Source organism: Oncorhynchus keta, chromosome 34, assembly GCF_023373465.1.
Source record: "Oncorhynchus keta strain PuntledgeMale-10-30-2019 chromosome 34, Oket_V2, whole genome shotgun sequence".
Taxonomy (NCBI): domain Eukaryota; kingdom Metazoa; phylum Chordata; class Actinopteri; order Salmoniformes; family Salmonidae; genus Oncorhynchus; species Oncorhynchus keta.
In genome coordinates this window covers 7,201,910-7,224,653 of record NC_068454.1, presented here as the reverse complement: position 1 = coordinate 7,224,653, position 22,744 = coordinate 7,201,910, and the positions used below count along the sequence as shown (strand labels likewise).

At 45.2% G+C, this 22,744-nt stretch overlaps 1 protein-coding gene across 3 annotated transcripts in view; it reads right to left on the bottom strand.

Annotated features, from left to right (window-relative positions):
• Window positions 1-5,957: 5,957 nt before the first annotated feature.
• Window positions 5,958-22,744, bottom strand: part of LOC118375692 (uncharacterized protein C21orf62-like) — a 51,448-nt gene continuing 34,661 nt past the window's right edge. Inside the window, exons 1-3 of one of the 3 annotated variants that reach the window (XM_035762286.2) lie at window positions 13,280-13,399; window positions 13,062-13,187; window positions 5,958-10,901 (exon numbers count right to left, since the gene is read on the bottom strand). In XM_035762286.2, coding sequence (XP_035618179.1) covers window positions 10,107-10,838 — 732 coding nt within the window. In that variant the 5' untranslated portion in view covers window positions 10,839-10,901; window positions 13,062-13,187; window positions 13,280-13,399 and the 3' untranslated portion in view covers window positions 5,958-10,106. Of the gene's footprint in view, window positions 10,902-13,061; window positions 13,239-13,279; window positions 13,400-22,744 lie in introns of those variants that run through there. The other 2 variants (XM_035762287.2, XM_052492817.1) reach the window with 2 other exon arrangements.

The following is a 22,744-nucleotide window of genomic DNA, read 5'->3' as shown; positions in this document are numbered from 1 at the left end:
TGAAGTGCGCGTGTGCAATAACTAAATTCGTCTTTGCGTTTCTTCTAAACAATGCATTTTTTTTTTTACAACTTTGGCAAATGTTAAAGTCTACAAAACGTAGTCCACTTTGTTTACAACAGATTCTAGTTTTGGGAACAGAAAACTGTATTGAGATACAAATGTTTAATCGATGAGAAAATGTGCAGAATGTTGGCCAAAACCCATCTCGTTGCGTCTTCTACCACTGCCGGCCACTGGGCTTCCTCTCACTACCATATTTGGTAGGGAGTTTAAACGCCAAGCGGATGCTTTACATTTATACATCTGGTGAAATATCTGTCTCATTGTTCTATTTGTGGAATGGACTTCTTCTATGGTATATTGACGATCGCACAATTAAATGTGCATCCGGCAACCTGCTGTGCGGGATGGAAACAGGATTCCCCAAAATGGAACAAAATACCAAAAAACAACAAAAAACGAACTAAATCAAACAACTTTTCTGTTAACAAAATAAACCATATGATCCGTACACAGACTCACGGGGAACCTGGGAGGGCGGGCCTTCAGATGTAAGATCCCTAAGTCCCCAAAAACGTTCTGCCGCAATAATGTCCAGTTTCTTATTATTATACTTATTTGAGACTTGTGCCGCACAGTTTATAACTGTGGAAATGAACGCCACAAAATCCACCCTTTTAACGCACAGGCTATCTTTTGGCTGGCAGCAAACATTTACTACAGACTGTGATGCGTCCACAACCACATATTCACTAGCATCACTTATTTTCTCAATTCTGTTAATCGCTTCTGCATAAGAGATTCGATTGACCGCTCTGATTTTTTTGTCACCTCAATCTCCTTCACGTTTACAGGGCACTCCAGGATGTCTGGATTAGTTTATTTTGTAAATATTTTCTTAACTATATTTTCTGAAAACTGCATTGTTCGTTAATAAAGGCTTGAAAATAATCATTTCACGGTAAATTCTGCACTTCACCAGGGCGTAGCCTAACGTGATCAGAAATCTCAACTAGCAAGCAAATCGCAGCAATGAAGAATTGAGTGCGTGCGCGTTCACGCGAATGGGGGATTCTGGCAGGGGTGAGATTTTCGGCACAACACCGGTCCTTGGCGTTATGCCGGAATAGGCGAGACCAAAAAAATTCGCCCCCGCACAAAACTAGAATAGTCCCAGTAAGCATAATGACGTTAAAAGGACGTCTGAAATACTTATTTACAAGACGAAGTTAGGTTAAATTTAGGTTCTGAATGGAAGGTGAAAAGGTATGTTTAAAAGGCATCTTTTCCAGAAAAAAACAACATATTTTATGGATGTTGAAATCAGGTTCATTTTCGGTTCTGAATGAAAGTTGAAAATAAGTAATTTATATACGTCTATGTTTGGGCCAAATCAAGAATGGCCTAGACTGGACATTACATTTACATTTACATTTAAGTCATTTAGCAAACGCTCTTATCCAGAGCGACTTACAAATTGGTGCATACACCTTATGACATCCAGTGGAACAGCCACTTACAATAGTGCATCTAAATCTTTTTAGGGGGGGTGGGGGGGGGGGGTGAGAAGGATTACTTACCCTATCCTAGGTATTCCTTGAAGAGGTGGGGTTTCAGGTGTCTCCGGAAGGTGGTGATTGACTCCGCTGTCCTGGCGTCTTGAGGGAGTTTGTTCCACCATTGGGGGGCCAGAGCAGCGAACAGTTTTGACTGGGCTGAGCGGGAACTGTACTTCCTCAGTGGTAGGGAGGCGAGCAGGCCAGAGGTGGATGAACGCAGTGCCCTTGTTTGGGTGTAGGGCCTGATCAGAGCCTGGAGGTACTGAGGTGCCGTTCCCCTCACAGCTCCGTAGGCAAGCACCATGGTCTTGTAGCGGATGCGAGCTTCAACTGGAAGCCAGTGGAGAGAGCGGAGGAGCGGGGTGACGTGAGAGAACTTGGGAAGGTTGAACACCAGACGGGCTGCGGCGTTCTGGATGAGTTGTAGGGGTTTAATGGCACAGGCAGGAGCCCAGCCAACAGCGAGTTGCAGTAATCAAGACGGGAGATGACAAGTGCCTGGATTAGGACCTGCGCCGCTTCCTGTGTGAGGCAGGGTCGTACTCTGCGGATGTTGTAGAGCATGAACCTACAGGAACGGGACACCGCCTTGATGTTAGTTGAGAACGACAGGGTGTTGTCCAGGATCACGCCAAGGTTCTTAGCGCTCTGGGAGGAGGACACAATGGAGTTGTCAACCGTGATGGCGAGATCATGGAACGGGCAGTCCTTCCCCGGGAGGAAGAGGAGCTCCGTCTTGCTGAGGTTCAGCTTGAGGTGGTGATCCGTCATCCACACTGATATGTCTGCCAGACATGCAGAGATGCGATTCGCCACCTGGTCATCAGAAGGGGGAAAAACAAAAACTAGACAAAGACAAAAACTGAACCTAACATATGATTGGTTCAAATTTGGTCCGGATGAAAAATCTATGTCTGTGGACGTTGAAATCAAGGCCTGTTCGGAACTGCACCAAAAAAAGACATCCTCCTGTGCTAACTGAGGTATAACTTACAGTGTTGCCTAAAATGACATTCTTTATGAATGCCCATCGATGTGGTAAACTTAGATGTCGGCTTGTGCTTACTGGGGTGTGACCTACAATGTCATCCGGCAATGGAATTTTATGAATGCCCATCCATGTGGTAGGCCCACCATTTGTAAAACAGGAAGTTTCATTGGCTTTATTAGTCCTGATTCCTGTGACTAATTCATTTGTCTATTTAAGCTCTGAAATCAGCTACTCAACTTCATCAGGAGTTCTCAAGCCTATTTGCAGTGTGTTTACACATAGTGGGAAATGTAGAAGTATTTGTCTTGTTTCGCTATGATCAGCTTGTCAAACATTGACCGATACAAACTTGAAACCACTGATCATGACAATGGGAGTGAAACTCCTGGACAACAGTTGTGATTTCTCCATTCCATATTGTCCATTTCACTTTGACCTGTCCTGATAGAGAAAGAGAGAGGGGTATAGAGAAAGAGAGAGGGGGATAGAGAAAGAGAGAGGGGGGTAGAGAAAGAGAGAGGGGGATAGAGAAAGAGAGAGGGGGATAGAGAAAGAGAGAGGGGGATAGAGAAAGAGAGAGGGGGATAGAGAAAGAGAGAGGGGTTAGAGAAAGAGAGAGGGGGATAGAGAAAGAGAGAGGGGGATAGAGAAAGAGAGAGGGGGATAGAGAAAGAGAGAGGGGGATAGAGAACGAGAGAGGGGGGTAGAGAAAGAGAGAGGGGGATAGAGAAAGAGAGAGGGGGATAGAGAAAGAGAGAGGGGGATAGAGAAAGAGAGAGGGGGGTAGAGAAAGAGAGAGGGGGATAGAGAAAGAGGGAGGGGGGTAGAGAAAGTGAGAGGGGGATAGAGAAAGAGAGAGGGGGATAGAGAAAGAGAGAGGGGGATAGAGAAAGAGAGAGGGGGATAGAGAAAGAGAGAGGGGGAAGAGAAAGAGAGAGGGGGATAGAGAAAGAGAGAGGGGGAAGAGAAAGAGAGAGGGGGATAGAAAAAGAGAGAGGGGGATAGAGAAAGAGAGAGGGGGAAGAGAAAGAGAGAGGGGGAAGAGAAAGAGAGAGGGGGATAGAGAAATAGAGAGGGGGAAGAGAAAGATAGAGGGGGATAGAGAAAGAGAGAGGGGGAAGAGAAAGAGAGAGGGGGATAGAGAAAGAGAGAGGGGGAAGAGAGAGAGAGAGAGACCTGTTGTTAGGATATGAGTGCCATTTAGGTTCCGGTATTTGATCTGGAGAAACCTGCATGATGTAAAAAGTGTCTGCATCATTATATATATATTTACAGTGCCTTGCGAAAGTATTCGGCCCCCTTGAACTTTGCGACCTTTTGCCACATTTCAGGCTTCAAACATAAAGATATAAAACTGTATTTTTTTGTGAAGAATCAACAACAAGTGGGACACAATCATGAAGTGGAACGACATTTATTGGATATTTAAAACTTTTTTATTAACAAATCAAAAACTGAAAAATTGGGCTTTTTTCTTTCCCTCTCTTCAACATAGGGGGCGGCAGGGTAGCCTAGTGATTAGAGTGTAGAGGCGGCAGGGTAGCCTAGTGGTTAGAGCGTTGGACTAGTAACCGGAAGGTTGCAAGTTCAAACCCCCGAGCTGACAAGGTACAAATCTGTCACTCTGCCCCTGAACAGGCAGTTAACCCACTGTTCCTAGGCTGTCATTGAAAATAAGAATTTGTTCATAACTGACTTGCCTAGTAAAATACACAGCCTTTCAACCCAATAAGCTAATGACAATTTATTACGTCGTATATCCAAAGGCATCTCACCTGCCTCCACTACTAAGACACATACAGATGTTGATTTAAATGCACCAATACATATCATTTAAGCTATATACCAGATTCTGAATCAAAATCTTTGCTGCTGTTCCATAAACTATACACCTGTAAAAAGGAATGGATTTGTGTTGGTGCCCCTCGAAACGTTGAATGTTTTTGTACTTTGCCGTTTGTGTAGCTCCAAGGTGCCCTCTATGGGCCATACACTGACACCTGTGTGCGCACATCGACACAGAAATAATTGCATTTTAGACATGGTCACTTTTATTGTTTTTTTTAAATAACATAATACTCATATTCAATGGAGTGTGGACAGAGGCCATAACCCACACTCACCTATGTAAACAAATGATTTCTACCTTATAAACCAGTCAATAATCTGCCTTGAACCAAATTATACACAAATAAAAGCCAGCAAACTGTGATAAGTGATGTATTGATGACGTGTACCCAGAGCAATTTATACAGCCAGTCCCCACACCAGAGAGCCTGTACCCAGAGCAATTTATACAGCCAGTCCCCACACCAGAGAGCCTGTACCCAGAGCAATTTATACAGCCAGTCCCCACACCAGAGAGCCTGTACCCAGAGCAATTTATACAGCCAGTCCCCACACCAGAGAGCCTGTACCCAGAGCAATTTATACAGCCAGTCCCCACACCAGAGAGCCCGTACCCAGAGCAATTTATACAGCCAGTCCCAACACCAGAGAGCCTGTACCCAGAGCAATTTATACAGCCAGTCCCAACACCAGAGAGCCTGTACCCAGAGCAATTTATACAGCCAGTCCCAACACCAGAGAGCCTGTACCCAGAGCAATTTATACAGCCAGTCCCAACACCAGAGAGCCTGTACCCAGAGCAATTTATACAGCCAGTCCCAACACCAGAGAGCCTGTACCCAGAGCAATTTATACAGCCAGTCCCAACACCAGAGAGCCTGTACCCAGAGCAATTTATACAGCCAGTCCCCACACCAGAGAGCCTGTACCCAGAGCAATTTATACAGCCAGTCCCAACACCAGAGAGCCTGTACCCAGAGCAATTTATACAGCCAGTCCCCACACCAGAGAGCCTGTACCCAGAGCAATTTATACAGCCAGTCCCAACACCAGAGAGCCTGTACCCAGAGCAATTTATACAGCCAGTCCCAACACCAGAGAGCCTGTACCCAGAGCAATTTATACAGCCAGTCCCAACACCAGAGAGCCTGTACCCAGAGCAATTTATACAGCCAGTCCCAACACCAGAGAGCCTGTACCCAGAGCAATTTATACAGCCAGTCCTCACACCAGAGAGACTGTACCCAGAGCAATTTATACAGCCAGTCCCAACACCAGAGAGCCTGTACTTATCTATATGTGATTTATACAGCCAGTCCCAACACCAGAGAGCCTGTACCCAGAGCAATTTATACAGCCAGTCCCAACACCAGAGAGCCTGTACTTATCTATATGTGATTTATACAGCCAGTCCCAACACCAGAGAGCCTGTACTTATCTATATGTGATTTATACAGCCAGTCCCAACACCAGAGAGCCTGTACTTATCTATATGTGATTTATACAGCCAGTCCCAACACCAGAGAGCCTGTACTTATCTATATGTGATTTTATACAGAGAGCCTGTACTTATCTATATGTGATTTATACAGCCAGTCCCAACACCAGAGAGCCTGTACTTATCTATATGTGATTTATACAGCCAGTCCCAACACCAGAGAGCCTGTACTTATCTATATGTGATTTATACAGCCAGTCCCAACACCAGAGAGCCTGTACTTATCTATATGTGATTTATACAGCCAGTCCCAACACCAGAGAGCCTGTACTTATCTATATGTGATTTATACAGCCAGTCCCAACACCAGAGAGCCTGTACTTATCTATATGTGATTTATACAGCCAGTCCCAACACCAGAGAGCCTGTACTTATCTATATGTGATTTATACAGCCAGTCCCAACACCAGAGAGCCTGTACTTATCTATATGTGATTTATACAGGTTTCTGCAAAGCATACAGTTGAAGTCGAAAGTTTACATACACTTACGTTGTAGTTGTTTTTCAACCACTCCATAAATGTCTTATTATCAAACTATAGTTTTGGCAAGTCGGTTAGGACATCTACTTTGTGCAACGACACAGGTAATTTTTCAAACAATTGTTTACAGACAGATTATTTCACTTATAATTCACTGTATCACAGTTCCAGTGGGTCAGAAGTTTACATACACTAAGTTGACTGTGCCTTGAAACAGCTTGGAAAATTCCAGAATATGATGTCATGGCTTTAGAAGCTTCTGGTAGGCTAATTGACATGATTTGAGTCAATTGGAGGTGTACCTGTGGATGTATTTCAAGGCCTACCTTCAAACTCAGTGCCTCTTTGCTTGACATCATGGAAAAATCTGAATAAATCAGCCAAGACCTCAGAAAAATAATTGTAGACCTCCACAATTCTGGTTCATCCTTGGGAGCAATTTCCAAACGCCTGAAGGTACACGTTCATCTGTACAAACAATAGTACGCAAGTATAAACACCATGGGACCACGCAGCTGTCATACTGCTCAGGAAGGAGACACCTTCTGTCTCCTAGAGATGAACGTACTTTGGTGCAAAAAGTGCAAATCAATCCCAGAACAACAGCAAAGGACCTTGTGAAGATGCTGGAAGAAACATGTACAAAAGTATCTGTATCCACAGTAAAACGAGCCCTATATCGACATAACCTGAAAGGCCGCTCTGCAAGGAAGAAGCCACAGCTCCAAAACTGCTATAAAAAAGCCAGACTACGGTTTGCAACTGCACATGGGGACAAATATCGTACTTTTTGGAGAAATGTCTTCTGGTCTGATGAAACAAAAATATAACTTTTTGGCCATAATGACCATCGTTATGTTTGGAGGAAAAAGGGGGAGGCTTGCAAGCCGAAGAACACCATCCCAAAAATGAAGCACGGGGGTGGCGGCATCATATTGTGGAGGTGCTTTGCTGCATGAGGGACTGGTGCACTTCACAAAATAGATGGCATCATGAGATAGGAAAATTATGTGAATATAATGAAGCAACATCTCAAGACTTCAGTCAGGAAGTTAAAGCTTGGTCGCAAATAGGTCTTCCAAATGGACAATGACCTCAAGCATACTTCCAAAGTTGTGGCAAACTGGCTTGAGGACAAAAAAGTCACGGTATTGAAGTGGCCATCACAAAGGCCTGACCTCAATCCTATAGAAAATTTGTGGGCAGAACTGAAAAAGCGTGTGCGAGCAAGGAGGCCTACAAACCTGACTCAGTTACACCAGCTCTGTTAGGGGGAATGGGACAAAATTCACCCAACTTATTGTGGGAAGCTTATGGAAGGCTACCCGAAACGTTTGACCCAAGTTAAACAATTTAAAGGCAATGCTACCAAATACTAATTGAGTGTATGTAAACTTCTGACCCACTGGGAATGTGATGAAAGAAATAAAAGCTGAAAGAAATCATTCTCTCTACTGTTATTTTGCCATTTCACATTCTTAAAATAAAGTGGTGATCCTAACTGACCTAAAACAGGGAATTTTTACTATGATTAAATGTCAGGAATTGTGATAAACTCAGTTTAAATGTATTTGGCTAAGGTGTATGTAAACTTCAATCTTCAACTGTATATACCTTCAAAAAATATCCTGATATGATACAGTGAAGAAAAAAAGTGCTTGAATCAAAAGGTGCTTTAAAATCAAAGTAGCAACACTAGTTAATAATAAACATGACATGATACACAAGCACCCATCTCCTGCTACGGAGGCTCATGGATCGTTCTGCCCGGATTGTGAGTGACTGAGATATACTTTAGGGTGCAGACAGTGAGCGTGAGGAGCGACACATTTTGTGACGACCTAGCCTAAATGTTTAATCCACAGTAAATGGTTCCCCAGAGGTGTGACCTAAATTCTCCAAATGGGAAGCACTAGCGTCAGGTTTCTGTCTCTACAGAGAGAGCCTGAGCTTGAGAGATTGTATCCGAGATGTGTTTGGTCCTGATTAACATGACATAGGAAATGTTTTAATATTCCACTGGAATATTTCACTAATGCTATATAACCGAATGTGTAGAATTAGAGACCATATTCAGCACTGCCAGCTCTCTTAAATACATCGATGTGGTTGTGATCTGATGCGTCTGCATGTTGTAGTGTCATGTCATTGTAGAATAATCCAGGAAACTTCATTTCCCAACTGTCATTAGTGAGTGTGTTCTGGAGTGACCTAATCTAGAAAATACCCACCATTGCTCACCACAGGGCAGGCAGAGGAACTGAAGCGTCACGTCACCCATCTTCAACAATTATTTACAAGACGTATATAAGAATATGCATGTACACTTGCACGCCTAGGCACACACACACGCAGAACAGAAGTGTTGGCTGCAGTCGGTTTGTGAGGGTGGTTTTAGATTAATGATATGACTATGTCTCTCTCCGGATGTCAGCTGAAAATAAAACATGTGCTATTTGTTATTTGAGTTGGAGATCAGAAAATATTTCCTAACACCTCTTGTGATGTTCCTTCTTCCCCCTCTTATTATTATTATTTTTTAAACCAAGGGTAAGATTTATTAACTTTTACTAACATGGTCTAATCCCTGGCCAGGGTACTACTTAAAAACTAAAAGGGTACAGACATGCTCATTCTAGAACATGAGCAGAATGACATATTGTGGACCATAGGGGTGAGACCAAGGCCGTTCCAGGACAAGCCTGTATTCTAGAACAACAGAAACACAGTGATGTAATCAATCCAGCATGGGCCGGACGGACCCAGTCACCAGAACACACCAGTCCAAAAGGCTTCTACGTCAGCTTCATCTTGAATTACAAAACCCAACCAAGTCCAGCTTAAGGTGGGTCCACAACCGTACAGTTCCACTAAGAACAGTCACATGACCTGACTATCCATTAGGGTTCCAACCAGGAAGACCCATTTATAGGGGAGCCATGGTAACCTGCTTCAAAACAACATGCCTTAATAGGCCATCTGCACCGAATAACTGAAGAAAAGAGCAGCTGGCAAAGCTAACTGTCAGATAGCATTCATAACAGCAGGCCTATAAGCTAACTGTCTGATAGCATTCATAACAGCAGGCCTACAAGCTAACTTTCTGATAGCATTCATAACAGCAGGCCTACAAGCTAACTTTCTGATAGCATTCATAACAGCAGGCCTACAAGCTAACTTTCTGATAGCATTCATAACAGCAGGCCTACAAGCTAACTATCTGATAGCATTCATAACAGCAGGCCTACAAGCTAACTGTCTGATAGCATTCATAACAGCAGGCCTACAAGCTAACTATCTGATAGCATTCATAACAGCAGGCCTACAAGCTTTCTGTTAGTCTTTAGAGCAGCAGACGGATGCCGTCCTTGTCTTGTTCTCTGTCTCGTTCTCAAGTCTCTTTCCATCTCTTATTCTCTGCCTTGCTCTTGCATTGATACTGCAAGATGCCTCCTTCTTCTTCTCAGAGATGGTTGTCTTGTCTTGTCCAGAGTCTTCTTGTGGATATTGGAATAGTGTTTTCTGCAGCGTAGAAACGCACTATATAGAAACAAATTGAAAAGCAGCATAGCTCTCTGCACATCAAGTCCATTCAGTAACATCAGGGTGAATGGAGCTCTTGCACTTACCACTTCAGTGTTATCCATCCAGCCCAGTCTAGTTTCCATAGATCTATTTAGCTGAGGGACTGACCCAGCCCTGCTCTCTGCTCAGAGCCTACAGGTCTAGTAGATGAAGGTGAAGAGGCAGTCCTGTTGGGGGTCTGGGGGCTGGTCCAGAGGGGTGGAAGGGTACAGGGGCAGGTGGGGGAAGTACTGGGAGAGGGTGGGCATGGGAGGGGCGCTCACACTGTAGGCCTTTAGGGACGATAAGCCATTAAGCAATGCTACATCCAGGAAGGAGACATGAAGGATAGACGAGGGGTCAGTGGAGGCTAGGGAGCCCATCACGTCTATATCCTCAGTCCCAGAGGCGATTGTGAGGACCTGCTCCGGGTGTGGGGCACCCTGGGCAGCGCTGTGGACCCTCAGCCTACGGAGACCGAACAGGGCCAGGTACTGGGTGGGGATGTCTAGGGACCCGGGTCCACAGTAGGACAGGCGCAGGTCTGGCACCACACTCCCATTCAGTAGCTCTGTGAGGACCCAAGGCTCTCTGAGCCACATGGTCAAGCTACCCTGCTCCCTCAGGCCCCCAGGGGTCAGCTCTGAGTGCGACATGGTGCGGCAGCTGCACATCAGGTTTGCCAACGCCTCGTCACAGTCCTGGATGTGGGTGGAGCAGCTGCATTTCCGCAGGCTGTTGCCGTGGGCGGCACTGTTGAAGAGCAGGGTGCTGTTGCCGGGGCCCGTGTTCGAGGTGACGGTCGTGGGGACGAGTAGAACCCACAGAGTCCACAGTAGCCACGGCAACAGGGCAGGAGGGATGCGACAAGAGGAGGCCCTGTTTAGAGACATCTCCACGGAAACCAAATGGACTACATCTTCACCGAGTGGATATCCTGAAGCCTGTAAGCAAATCTGTAGGATGGGAGGTGAAAGTTATGCAGATTTTTAAACAGCAAAGTGTACTTTGAGATAGATTTCAACCTAATATAGACACCAAGACAAATCCTACCAGTGGGAAAAATGTGTCAGATAGCCTTCTGCCTCTGTCACAGAAGAACTCAATCATACTCACTCGCTCAGAATGGCACATGATAAATAGCTGTTCTGTCCTACAGTAACCTAGCTGCTTCTTATTTAAAATGTCAGTTTATTGGTTGGAGGTCCGTGAGAGACAGCCAGCTGAATTCAGCTCTTTATTTCCAGGCGCCCGTAATTTAGCTAATTTTTTTTTGTTGCTCTCCAACTTTATTGGGGAGAGGTCCTTCAGGCCTTGGGCTACTGCGGATGGCATACGACTGTCTATAAAAATGGCTGCACCGTGCAGCGGTAAAGGCAGAGGCCAGCCACATTAAAACTGTCAGGGAAAATAAAAAACACTGCCTCTTTCTTTCCCCATCGAGGAGCAGAGGAAAGGTGGGATGAATAAAGGACTTCCAGAATAACTTTTTCCCTCTTTTTGTTTTTAAAGGAGGGTACTTTCCGATGTTGTGATTGGCATCACAGTTGGACAAAATGTACTTAGTTGTCTGAAACATGTCTGAAAAAAAATAGAAGGATGGCTCTGGTCACAAAGAATCCTATTTATTTATCTCTTATATAACCAGCATATAGCGCTGATGATAGTCTGCCAGTCTGGCACTGTAGTGGCAACTGAAGCTATGTAAGAGGATATGTTTGGTTGAAAACCCAGACTAACAGAGGATTCGGCTATGTAGATCCCCACTCCTCAGCCTAGCATCAAACATCTCTTATCCATCACAAAACATCAAGACATTCTCAGTCTTTAAACGGAATATACCATAGACCTTAAACCTAAACTAGAAGCTCAGCAGCCATGTCTCCATACAACATGGTGTCAACTTACTCCCACTCTGTGTTAAGGTGTGTGACTGATCCATGTAGCCTCTGTATCCTTCAGTCACCGGATCCCTGCTAAGTACACAGACCACAGCCCAGTCGACATTACCGGAGCCCAAGCTCTACAGACTACTGTTCTGTTCCATTCCTATACAGACCACAGCCATGACTCACAGGGCTGCATTACTATAGAGCTCGGTGCAGCTTTATAGACTACTGTTCTGTTCCCTTCCTTCCCACTCCTTTACTGTCCCAGTCCAACTTATCCCCCTCACTTTGTGTCACACCAAACTTTGCCTCTCCCTCTGTCTCTCTCCCTTGCTCCCTTCCACTCCCTTCATTAGCTTCAAGCTCCAGCTGCTGGGCCGGATGCTGAAGGAAAGGGAGACGGGGAGGGAGAGAGAGAGAGGAAGGTGGCTGCTGTTCCAGTCAGCTATGAGGAGCGGCGCAGGGCATTCCTCTGACATCATGTTCCGCATGCGGCCGCAAGCACCCAACCGAATGCTCCCTCTCTTTCTCTTTCTCTGCCTCTCCAAATCATCCCTTTCTCCCTCTCCCCCTCTCCAAATCATCCCTTTCTCCCTCTCTGCGTCTCCAAATCATCCCTTTCTCCCTCTCTGCCTCTCCAAATCATCCCTTTCTCCCTCTCCAAATCATCCCTCTCTCCCTCTCCAAAATCATCCCTTTCTCCCTCTCTGCGTCTCCAAATCATCCCTTTCTCCCTCTCTGCGTCTCCAAATCATCCCTTTCTCCCTCTCTGCCTCTCCAAATCATCCCTTTCTCCCTCTCTCCCTCTCCAAATCATCCCTTTCTCTCCCTGCCTCTCCAAAATCATCCCTCTCTCCCTCTCCAAATCATCCCTCTCTCCCTCTCCAAATCATCCCTCTCTCCCTCTCCAAATCATCCCTCTCTCCCTCTCCAAATCATCCCTCTCTCCCTCTCCAAATCATCCCTCTCTCCCTCTCCAAATCCTCTCTCTCCTTCTTCTTCGAAATCCCATTTTCTGTCTGAGACTGTCACGTACACACACACACACACACACACACACACACACACACACACACACACACACACACACACACACACACACACACACACACACACACACACACACACACACACACACACACACACACACACACACACACACACACACACACACACACACGATAAATGAGACGAATTGGCTTGATTATTAAAAGTATGGCTACTTACAGGGAAGAGCGCAGGCAGCAGTCAGGGAGGCATGTGCTTCTCAGACGTTATGATTCAGCTCCGCTCCAGACGCAGCAACTTAGCCTTCCCCATCTGTTGGCAGACACAGTGGAACTCCTCACCCGTCTAGCAGATGCAAGGGGGAGAAACAGTCAGCCCAGAGAGAGGCAGAGAGAGCTGGGAAGAGTGAGAGAAGGAGAGGAGAAAGACAGACTTACTCTCTGAACATGGGATAGCACGGACAGTCTTCGGTGATGATGACACAGGACACAAATAATCTGCCCATTTTCTCCTCATGTCACTCGCTTTCATTCCCTCTCTCTTTTCTTTCTTCCCTCCCTCTTCCTCCCCCCCTCCCTCTCTTATTTCCCTCCCTCCCTCTCTTATGTCACTCCCTTCCTCTCTTATTTCCCTCCCTCTCTTATTTCCCTCCCTCCCTCTCTTATTTCCCTCCCTCCCTCTCTTATTTCACACCCTCCCTCTCTTATTTCACTCCCCCCCTCTCTTATTTCACTCCCTCCCTCTCTTATTTCACTCCCTCCCTCTTGTCGATGTTCCTCAAGCTGCCATCTGCTGGTAGAATATAATACGCCTACTACTGAACAAATATTTTACCATTCAGACTAATACAGACTACTTACACTATTAAAATTGCAGTATTCAAGATCATATCTATCAAATCATGTTATTTGAATACCAAACAATTAATCTGAAATGTCGTCCTACAATGCTAGACCTCATGTGGCTGGAGTGTTTCAGCAGTTCCTGCAAGAGGAAGGCATTGATGCTCTGGACTGGCCCGCCCGTTCCCCAGACCTGAATCCAATTGAGCACATCTGGGACATCATGTCTCGCTCCATCCACCAACGCCACGTTGCACCACAGACTGTCCAGGAGTTGGTGGATGCTTTAGTCCAGGTCTGGGAGGAGATCCCTCAGGAGACCATCCACCACCTCATCAGGAGCATGCCCAGGCGTTGTAGGGAGGTCATACAGGCACGTGGAGGTCAGACACACTACTGAGCCTCATTTGGACTTGTTTTAAGGACATTACATCAAAGTTGGATCAGTCTGTAGTGTGGTTTTCCACTTTAATTTTGATTTTGAGTGTGACTCCAAATCCAGACCTCCATGGGTTGATAAATTTGATTTCCATTGATCATTTTTGTGTGATTTTGTTGTCAGCACATTCAACTATGTAAAGAAAAAAAGTATTCAATAAGAATATTTCATTCGTTCAGATCTAGGATGTGTTATTTTAGTGTTCCCTTTAGTTTTTTGAGCAGTGTAGATCAAAATAATATAAATAATATGTACAGTTTAAGTAACAAGAAAATATTTCCCACAGAGCAAGACACATGACATTTAACTCATGTTAATGTAACAGTATAACTTTAGACCGTCCCCTCGCCCATACCCGGGCGTGAACCAGGGACCCTCTGCACACATCAACAACAGTCACCCACAAAGCATCGTTACCCATCGCTCCACAAAAGCCACGGGGAAGCCAAGGGGAACCACTACTTCAAGGTCTCAGAGCAAGTGACATCACCAATTGAAACGCTATTTAGTGCACACCACGGCTAACTAAGCTAGCCGTTTCACATCCGTTACACTCACCCCCCTTTTGACCTCCTCCTTTTTCCACAGCAACCAGTGATCCGGGTCACGGCACCAATGTAACAGTATAACTTTAGACTGTCCCCTCGCCCCTACCCGGGTGTGAACCAGGGACCCTCTGCACACATCAACAACAGTCACCCACGAAGCATCATTACCCATCGCTCCACAAAAGTCACGGCCCTTGCAGAGCAAGGGGTAGTACTACTTCAAGGTCTCAGAGCAAGTGACGTCACCGATTGAAACGCTATTTAGCGTGCACCGCCGCTAACTAAGCTAGCCATTTCACATCCGTTACATTAACATTGCTGTCTCTTTGCTCAATGTGAGGGCCAAGGCCAGTGGTAAGCAACCCTGTTCCTGGAGTGTCGAAGGTACTGAAGGATTTTGTTTCAACTAGGCACCACACCTGACTAACTGAGCTAATTGATCAGTTCAGAGATAAATTCAACACACCTGGTCTTCCAGGTTGGTTAAATGAAAAACAGGAAAGGCCTGAGGCAGTCTAGAGTTGTGTTTGAATACTGGTGTGACCACTATCTGCCCCGTGCAGCGTCACATCTCCTTTGCATAGAGTTGGGCCTCTATAAAAAACACACAATCCTGTGGCCCAGTGGGTGATGTGGCTGAATCTCAGGAGCTCCAGTGCCCCACAGGATTCTGGGATGATGGATTCACTGAGACCCCCAAAGAGTTCCAGATTGACATCAACTTTGTACTGCATGTGTGTGTGTGAGTGCACACATGTGTATACACCAAACTCAACCTCCCCCCAAAAAACACAAACTCAGAACAGTTCTGGGACACTGTAAAGTCCATGGAAAATAAGAACACCTCCTCCCAGCTGCCCACTGCACTGAAGATAGGAAACACTGTCACCACAGATAAATCCACTATAATTGAGAATTTCAATAAGCATTTTTCTACGGCTGGCCATGCTTTCCACCTGGCTACCCCTACCCCGGTCAACAGCACTGCACCCCCCACAGCAACTCGCCGAAGCCTTCCCCATTTCTCCTTCTCCCAAATCCATTCAGCTGATGTTCTGAAAGAGCTGCAAAATCTGGACCCCTATTACTAGGGGAGGCAACCTCTGTTCAACCTCTCTTTCGTGTCGTCTGAGATTCCCAAACATTGGAAAGCAGCTACGGTCATCCCCCTCTTCAAAGGGGGGGACACTCTTGACCCAAACTGCTACAGACCTATATTTATCCTACCCTGCCTTTCTAAGGTCTTCGAAAGCCAAGTCAACAAACAGATTACGGACCATTTTGAATCCCACCATACCTTCTCCGCTATGCAATCTGGTTTCAGAGCTGATCATGGGTGCACCTCAGCCATGCTCAAGGTCCTAAACGATATATCTTAACCGCCATTGATAAGAAACAATACTGTGCAGCCGTATTCATTGACCTGGCCAAGGCTTTCGACTCTGTCAATCACCACATCCTCATCGGCAGACTCGATAGCCTTGGTTTCGCAAATGATTGCCTCGCTTGGTTCACCAACTACTTCTCTGATAGAGTTCAGTGTGTCAAATCGGAGGGCCTGTTGTCCGGGCCTCTGGCAGTCTCTATGGGGGTGCCACAGGGTTCAATTCTTGGACCGACTCTCTTCTCTGTATACATCAATGATGTCGCTCTTGCTGCTGGTGAGTCTCTGATCCACCTCTACGCCGATGACACCATTCTGTATACTTCTGGCCCTTCTTTGGACACTGTGTTAACAACCCTCCAGACGAGCTTCAATGCCATACAATTCTCCTGGCCTCCAATTGCTCTTAAATACATGTAAAACTAAATGCATGCTCTTCAACCGATCGCTGCCTGCACCTGCCCGCCCGTCCAACATCACTACTCTGGACAGTTCTGACTTAGGTATTTGTAGTACAATGCTCTGAATTTACGAGCGCACTCTGGCACTTCAGATTGAATTTAAGAACACACCCGAAGACATAAAATGTCTAACTAGTTATTTGTTATGCTAACTAGCTAGCAAGAGGTTGCCTTAGCAACAGCATCAACTTCTGGGAGACAGGCGAAGAGCTCGTGAACTCAACTGAAAGGATATTGTTAGTTTACAGACTTCTAAAATGAACTAATTTTATACTATATACACTCATTCAGTATATACAGTATGTTAGTATGGGTATTCAAACACAGGTTAGGACATTCTGGGATGGCAGGGTAGCCTAGGGGTTAGAACATTGGATTAAAAGCTGGAAGGTTGTACATTCAAATCCCTGAGCTGACAAGGTAAACATCTGTTGTTCTGCACCTGAACAAGGCAGTTAACCCACTGTTCCTAGCCCGTCATTGAAAATAAGAATTTGTTCTTAACTGACTTGCCCAGTTAAATAAAATACATTTTGGGAACCTTTAAAGTACAGACTATGTGTTCTGGGAACGTTCTTGCAACATTTTTTGTGTTCTGAGAACAGAATCAATCTTGGTTTGCTGGGAGGTTGGAAGAATAACAGCCAGGGGAAAGAGATGGAGAGAGATTAGCGTATTCTTTCAATCTAAAGTCTTAATTGCGGTCCTTTCTACTGTTTGTTCACTACTGCGTGTTCCTACTGCTCTTCACAAAGCACATGGCATAAGCAATAAACAGCCTACTGCAATAACCTACATATAATATAGCCTGTAATTCAATTACTGCAACGTTTCCAATGATTTTCAAAGTCGTTCAGATACTGTTTCCCCCCCTTCATCTTGGCCTTTGACCCAGTTCTGGATTGATCCCCAGGAGACTTCTCGTTGAATCTTGAATCAGCCCTCACCTGAAAAAATTATTATCTCAGGGCTACCAATGGCCGGTTGAATCAGCCCTCAGCTGAAAAAATTATTAGCTCAGGGCTACCAATGGCCGGTTGAATCAGCCCTCAGCTGAAAAAAGAATTTAAAGACAACAGATCACTTCATAAGATGTCACAAAAGAAGATAATTTGGTCATTAAGCAGCGTCTGTAATCACAACATCTCAGAGTAGGACCCTCTAATTATTGGGACTGCAAAGCATTTTTTCCCCCTTCTGGCTCTGTACTCTAGCACTTTGCATTTGAATTGATACAAAGTGAAGACCGTCAGTATTTCCATCATTATCGGGTGAACCGTTTAGAAATTACAGCCCTTTGTGTACATAGTCCCCCCATTTTAGGAGACCAAAAGTATTTGGGCAAATTCAAATAAAGTAAAGTCTTTGATCCCATATTCATAGCACGCAATGACTACATCAAGCTTCTGACTCTACAAATGTGTTGGCTGCATTTGCTGTTTATTTTGGTTGCGTTTCAGATTATTTTGTGCCAATAGAAATTAATGTATAACGTATAGTGTCATTTTGGAGCCACTTTATTGTAAATAAGAATATAATGTTTCTTAACACTTCTACATTAATGTGGATGCTATCATGGTTACGGATAAACCGGAATTAATTGTGAATAATGATGAGTTAGAAATGTACAGACAGAGGCACGAATATTATACCCCCCAAGACATGCTAACCTCTTAAGATTATTTTAGTGCTACGATGTTTGAGAAACTCAGTACAGAACGTTAAGCTGAATTTTCTAAAAAAGCTAGTCCAACGTTACAGCGCTTACCATGCGACCCTGGCTGTAGCCAGCTAGCTAACTTTACCCAATGTTAACGTTGCTGTAACGTTAGTAGTGAGCACACCAGCAGCAACAACCTTATGATAGCCAGCAGGTCTATATAGTTAGGCCAGTGAAATTGTTTATGATGAGGTGTTCAACATTGAGAATTTAAAATCTGAGTGAATCAAAGTTAGCTAGCCTAGCTTAGTAACTAGCTAAACTTAGCCACCTATACGGCAACTAACCGTCCAGGCAATAACACAATAAATATTACGGAGCTAGGTTATATGCCAATAAATTACTTTACAGCAACTATCGTAGAACAGTTTAGCTAGATGTGTTCTACATTTTAATGTCAGGGCACAACTTTGTATTGAACCAACGTTTACTAACTAGATATTTTTAATTATATTTTAGCATAACATTATATGTCCAGTAGCTGTCAAAAAACATATACTGGGGTACTGAACTACTAGGCTCATTCACAGCAGTATGTGGAGCTTTACATAGTCCGGATGTATAGTGCCAGTTTCATGTGAACAGGGACATCGGCTGCAGGCACCATCTTCCCCCAGAAAGTAACAAGGTCACAATCACCAGCCTGCTCCTTCAAAGACACATTTTCTTGCAGCTCAATCAACTCCATCTGCAGTGAGGCAACATCTACCCATCTGAAGATCTGTTTTGCTTCTTCTGACAACTCACATTTGTGACCAAGAAGGGGTTCTGGATGAGCAGCAGCAGCAGTTCTCCTCCAACAGTGACGTCATCAAAGCGAGCCTTGAAGCTATCCATTCGTTTTGGATGAAATCGACATGGTTGGGCAACATCTTTGTCTCCATCCGTTTGCACCAGAAGATTGGCATGTTTTCCCTGGGGATTCTTAAAAAGCAAACATTTCTGGAAAGCCTTGAACTGCTGTGTCGTCCCATCCCTGCAGCTTAACACTCAGTGGATAAAGGTGTGATGTAATGTCTGTCACACTGTGTCGTCCAGTCCCTGCAGCTTAACACTCAGTGGATAAAAGTGTGATGTAATGTCTGTCACACTGTGTCGTCCCATCCCTGCAGCTTAACACTCAGTGGATAAAGGTGTGATGTAATGTCTGTCACACTGTGTCGTCCCATCCCTGCAGCTTAACACTCAGTGGATAAAGGTGTGATGTAATGTCTGTCACACTGTGTCGTCCCATCCCTGCAGCTTAACACTCAGTGGATAAAAGTGTGATGTAATGTCTGTCACACTGTGTCGTCCAGTCCCTGCAGCTTAACACTCAGTGGATAAAGGTGTGATGTAATGTCTGTCACACTGTGTCGTCCCATCCCTGCAGCTTAACACTCAGTGGGTTAAGGTGTGATGTATTGTCTGTCACATTGTGTCGTCCAGTCCCTGCAGCTTAACACTCAATGGATAAAGGTGTGATGTAATGTCTGTCACACTGTGTCGTCCAGTCCCTGCAGCTTAACACTCAGTGGATAAAGGTGTGATGTAATGTCTGTCACACTGTGTCGTCCAGTCCCTGCAGCTTAACACTCAATGGATAAAGGTGTGATGTAATGTCTGTCACACTGTGTCGTCCAGTCCCTGCAGCTTAACACTCAGTGGATAAAGGTGTGATGTAATGTCTGTCACACTGTGTCGTCCAGTCCCTGCAGCTTAACACTCAGTGGATAAAGGTGTGATGTAATGTCTGTCACACTGTGTCGTCCCATCCCTGCAGCTTAACACTCAGTGGATAAAAGTGTGATGTAATGTCTGTCACACTGTGTCGTCCAGTCCCTGCAGCTTAACACTCAGTGGATAAAGGTGTGATGTAATGTCTGTCACACTGTGTCGTCCAGTCCCTGCAGCTTAACACTCAGTGGATAAAGGTGTGATGTAATGTCTGTCACACTGTGTCGTCCAGTCCCTGCAGCTTAACACTCAATGGATAAAGGTGTGATGTAATGTCTGTCACACTGTGTCGTCCAGTCCCTGCAGCTTAACACTCAGTGGATAAAGGTGTGATGTAATGTCTGTCACACTGTGTCGTCCAGTCCCTGCAGCTTAACACTCAATGGATAAAGGTGTGATGTAATGTCTGTCACACTGTGTCGTCCAGTCCCTGCAGCTTAACACTCAGTGGATAAAGGTGTGATGTAATGTCTGTCACACTGTGTCGTCCAGTCCCTGCAGCTTAACACTCAGTGGATAAAGGTGTGATGTAATGTCTGTCACACTGTGTCGTCCAGTCCCTGCAGCTTAACACTCAATGGATAAAAGTGTGATGTAATGTCTGTCACACTGTGTCGTCCAGTCCCTGCAGCTTAACACTCAATGGATAAAAGTGTGATGTAATGTCTGTCACACTGTGTCGTCCAGTCCCTGCAGCTTAACACTCAGTGGATAAAGGTGTGATGTAATGTCTGTCACACTGTGTCATCCAGTCCCTGCAGCTTAACACTCAATGGATAAAGGTGTGATGTAATGTCTGTCACACTGTGTCGTCCAGTCCCTGCAGCTTAACACTCAGTGGATAAAGGTGTGATGTAATGTCTGTCACACTGTGTCGTCCAGTCCCTGCAGCTTAACACTCAGTGGATAAAGGTGTGATGTAATGTCTGTCACACTGTGTCGTCCAGTCCCTGCAGCTTAACACTCAATGGATAAAGGTGTGATGTAATGTCTGTCACACTGTGTCGTCCAGTCCCTGCAGCTTAACACTCAATGGATAAAGGTGTGATGTAATGTCTGTCACACTGTGTCGTCCAGTCCCTGCAGCTTAACACTCAATGGATAAAGGTGTGATGTAATGTCTGTCACACTGTGTCGTCCAGTCCCTGCAGCTTAACACTCAATGGATAAAGGTGTGATGTAATGTCTGTCACACTGTGTCGTCCAGTCCCTGCAGCTTAACACTCAATGGATAAAGGTGTGATGTAATGTCTGTCACACTGTGTCGTCCAGTCCCTGCAGCTTAACACTCAATGGATAAAGGTGTGATGTAATGTCTGTCACACTGTGTCGTCCAGTCCCTGCAGCTTAACACTCAATGGATAAAGGTGTGATGTAATGTCTGTCACACTGTGTCGTCCAGTCCCTGCAGCTTAACACTCAGTGGATAAAGGTGTGATGTAATGTCTGTCACACTGTGTCGTCCAGTCCCTGCAGCTTAACACTCAATGGATAAAGGTGTGATGTAATGTCTGTCACACTGTGTCGTCCAGTCCCTGCAGCTTAACACTCAGTGGATAAAGGTGTGATGTAATGTCTGTCACACTGTGTCGTCCAGTCCCTGCAGCTTAACACTCAGTGGATAAAGGTGTGATGTAATGTCTGTCACACTGTGTCGTCCAGTCCCTGCAGCTTAACACTCAGTGGATAAAGGTGTGATGTAATGTCTGTCACACTGTGTCGTCCAGTCCCTGCAGCTTAACACTCATTGGATAAAGGTGTGATGTAATGTCTGTCACACTGTGTCGTCCAGTCCCTGCAGCTTAACACTCAGTGGATAAAGGTGTGATGTAATGTCTGTCACACTGTGTCGTCCAGTCCCTGCAGCTTAACACTCAATGGATAAAGGTGTGATGTAATGTCTGTCACACTGTGTCGTCCAGTCCCTGCAGCTTAACACTCAGTGGATAAAGGTGTGATGTAATGTCTGTCACACTGTGTCGTCCAGTCCCTGCAGCTTAACACTCAGTGGATAAAGGTGTGATGTAATGTCTGTCACACTGTGTCGTCCAGTCCCTGCAGCTTAACACTCAATGGATAAAAGTGTGATGTCACACTGTGTCTCCAGTCAGCACTGATGTCGTCACACCAGTCCCTGCAGCTTAACACTCAATGGATAAAAGTGTGATGTAATGTCTGTCACACTGTGTCGTCCAGTCCCTGCAGCTTAACACTCAGTGGATAAAGGTGTGATGTAATGTCTGTCACACTGTGTCATCCAGTCCCTGCAGCTTAACACTCAATGGATAAAGGTGTGATGTAATGTCTGTCACACTGTGTCGTCCAGTCCCTGCAGCTTAACACTCAGTGGATAAAGGTGTGATGTAATGTCTGTCACACTGTGTCGTCCAGTCCCTGCAGCTTAACACTCAGTGGATAAAGGTGTGATGTAATGTCTGTCACACTGTGTCGTCCAGTCCCTGCAGCTTAACACTCAGTGGATAAAGGTGTGATGTAATGTCTGTCACACTGTGTCGTCCCATCCCTGCAGCTTAACACTCAGTGGATAAAAGTGTGATGTAATGTCTGTCACACTGTGTCGTCCAGTCCCTGCAGCTTAACACTCAGTGGATAAAGGTGTGATGTAATGTCTGTCACACTGTGTCGTCCCATCCCTGCAGCTTAACACTCAGTGGATAAAGGTGTGATGTATTGTCTGTCACATTGTGTCGTCCAGTCCCTGCAGCTTAACACTCAGTGGATAAAGGTATGATGTAATGTCTGTCACACTGTGTCGTCCAGTCCCTGCAGCT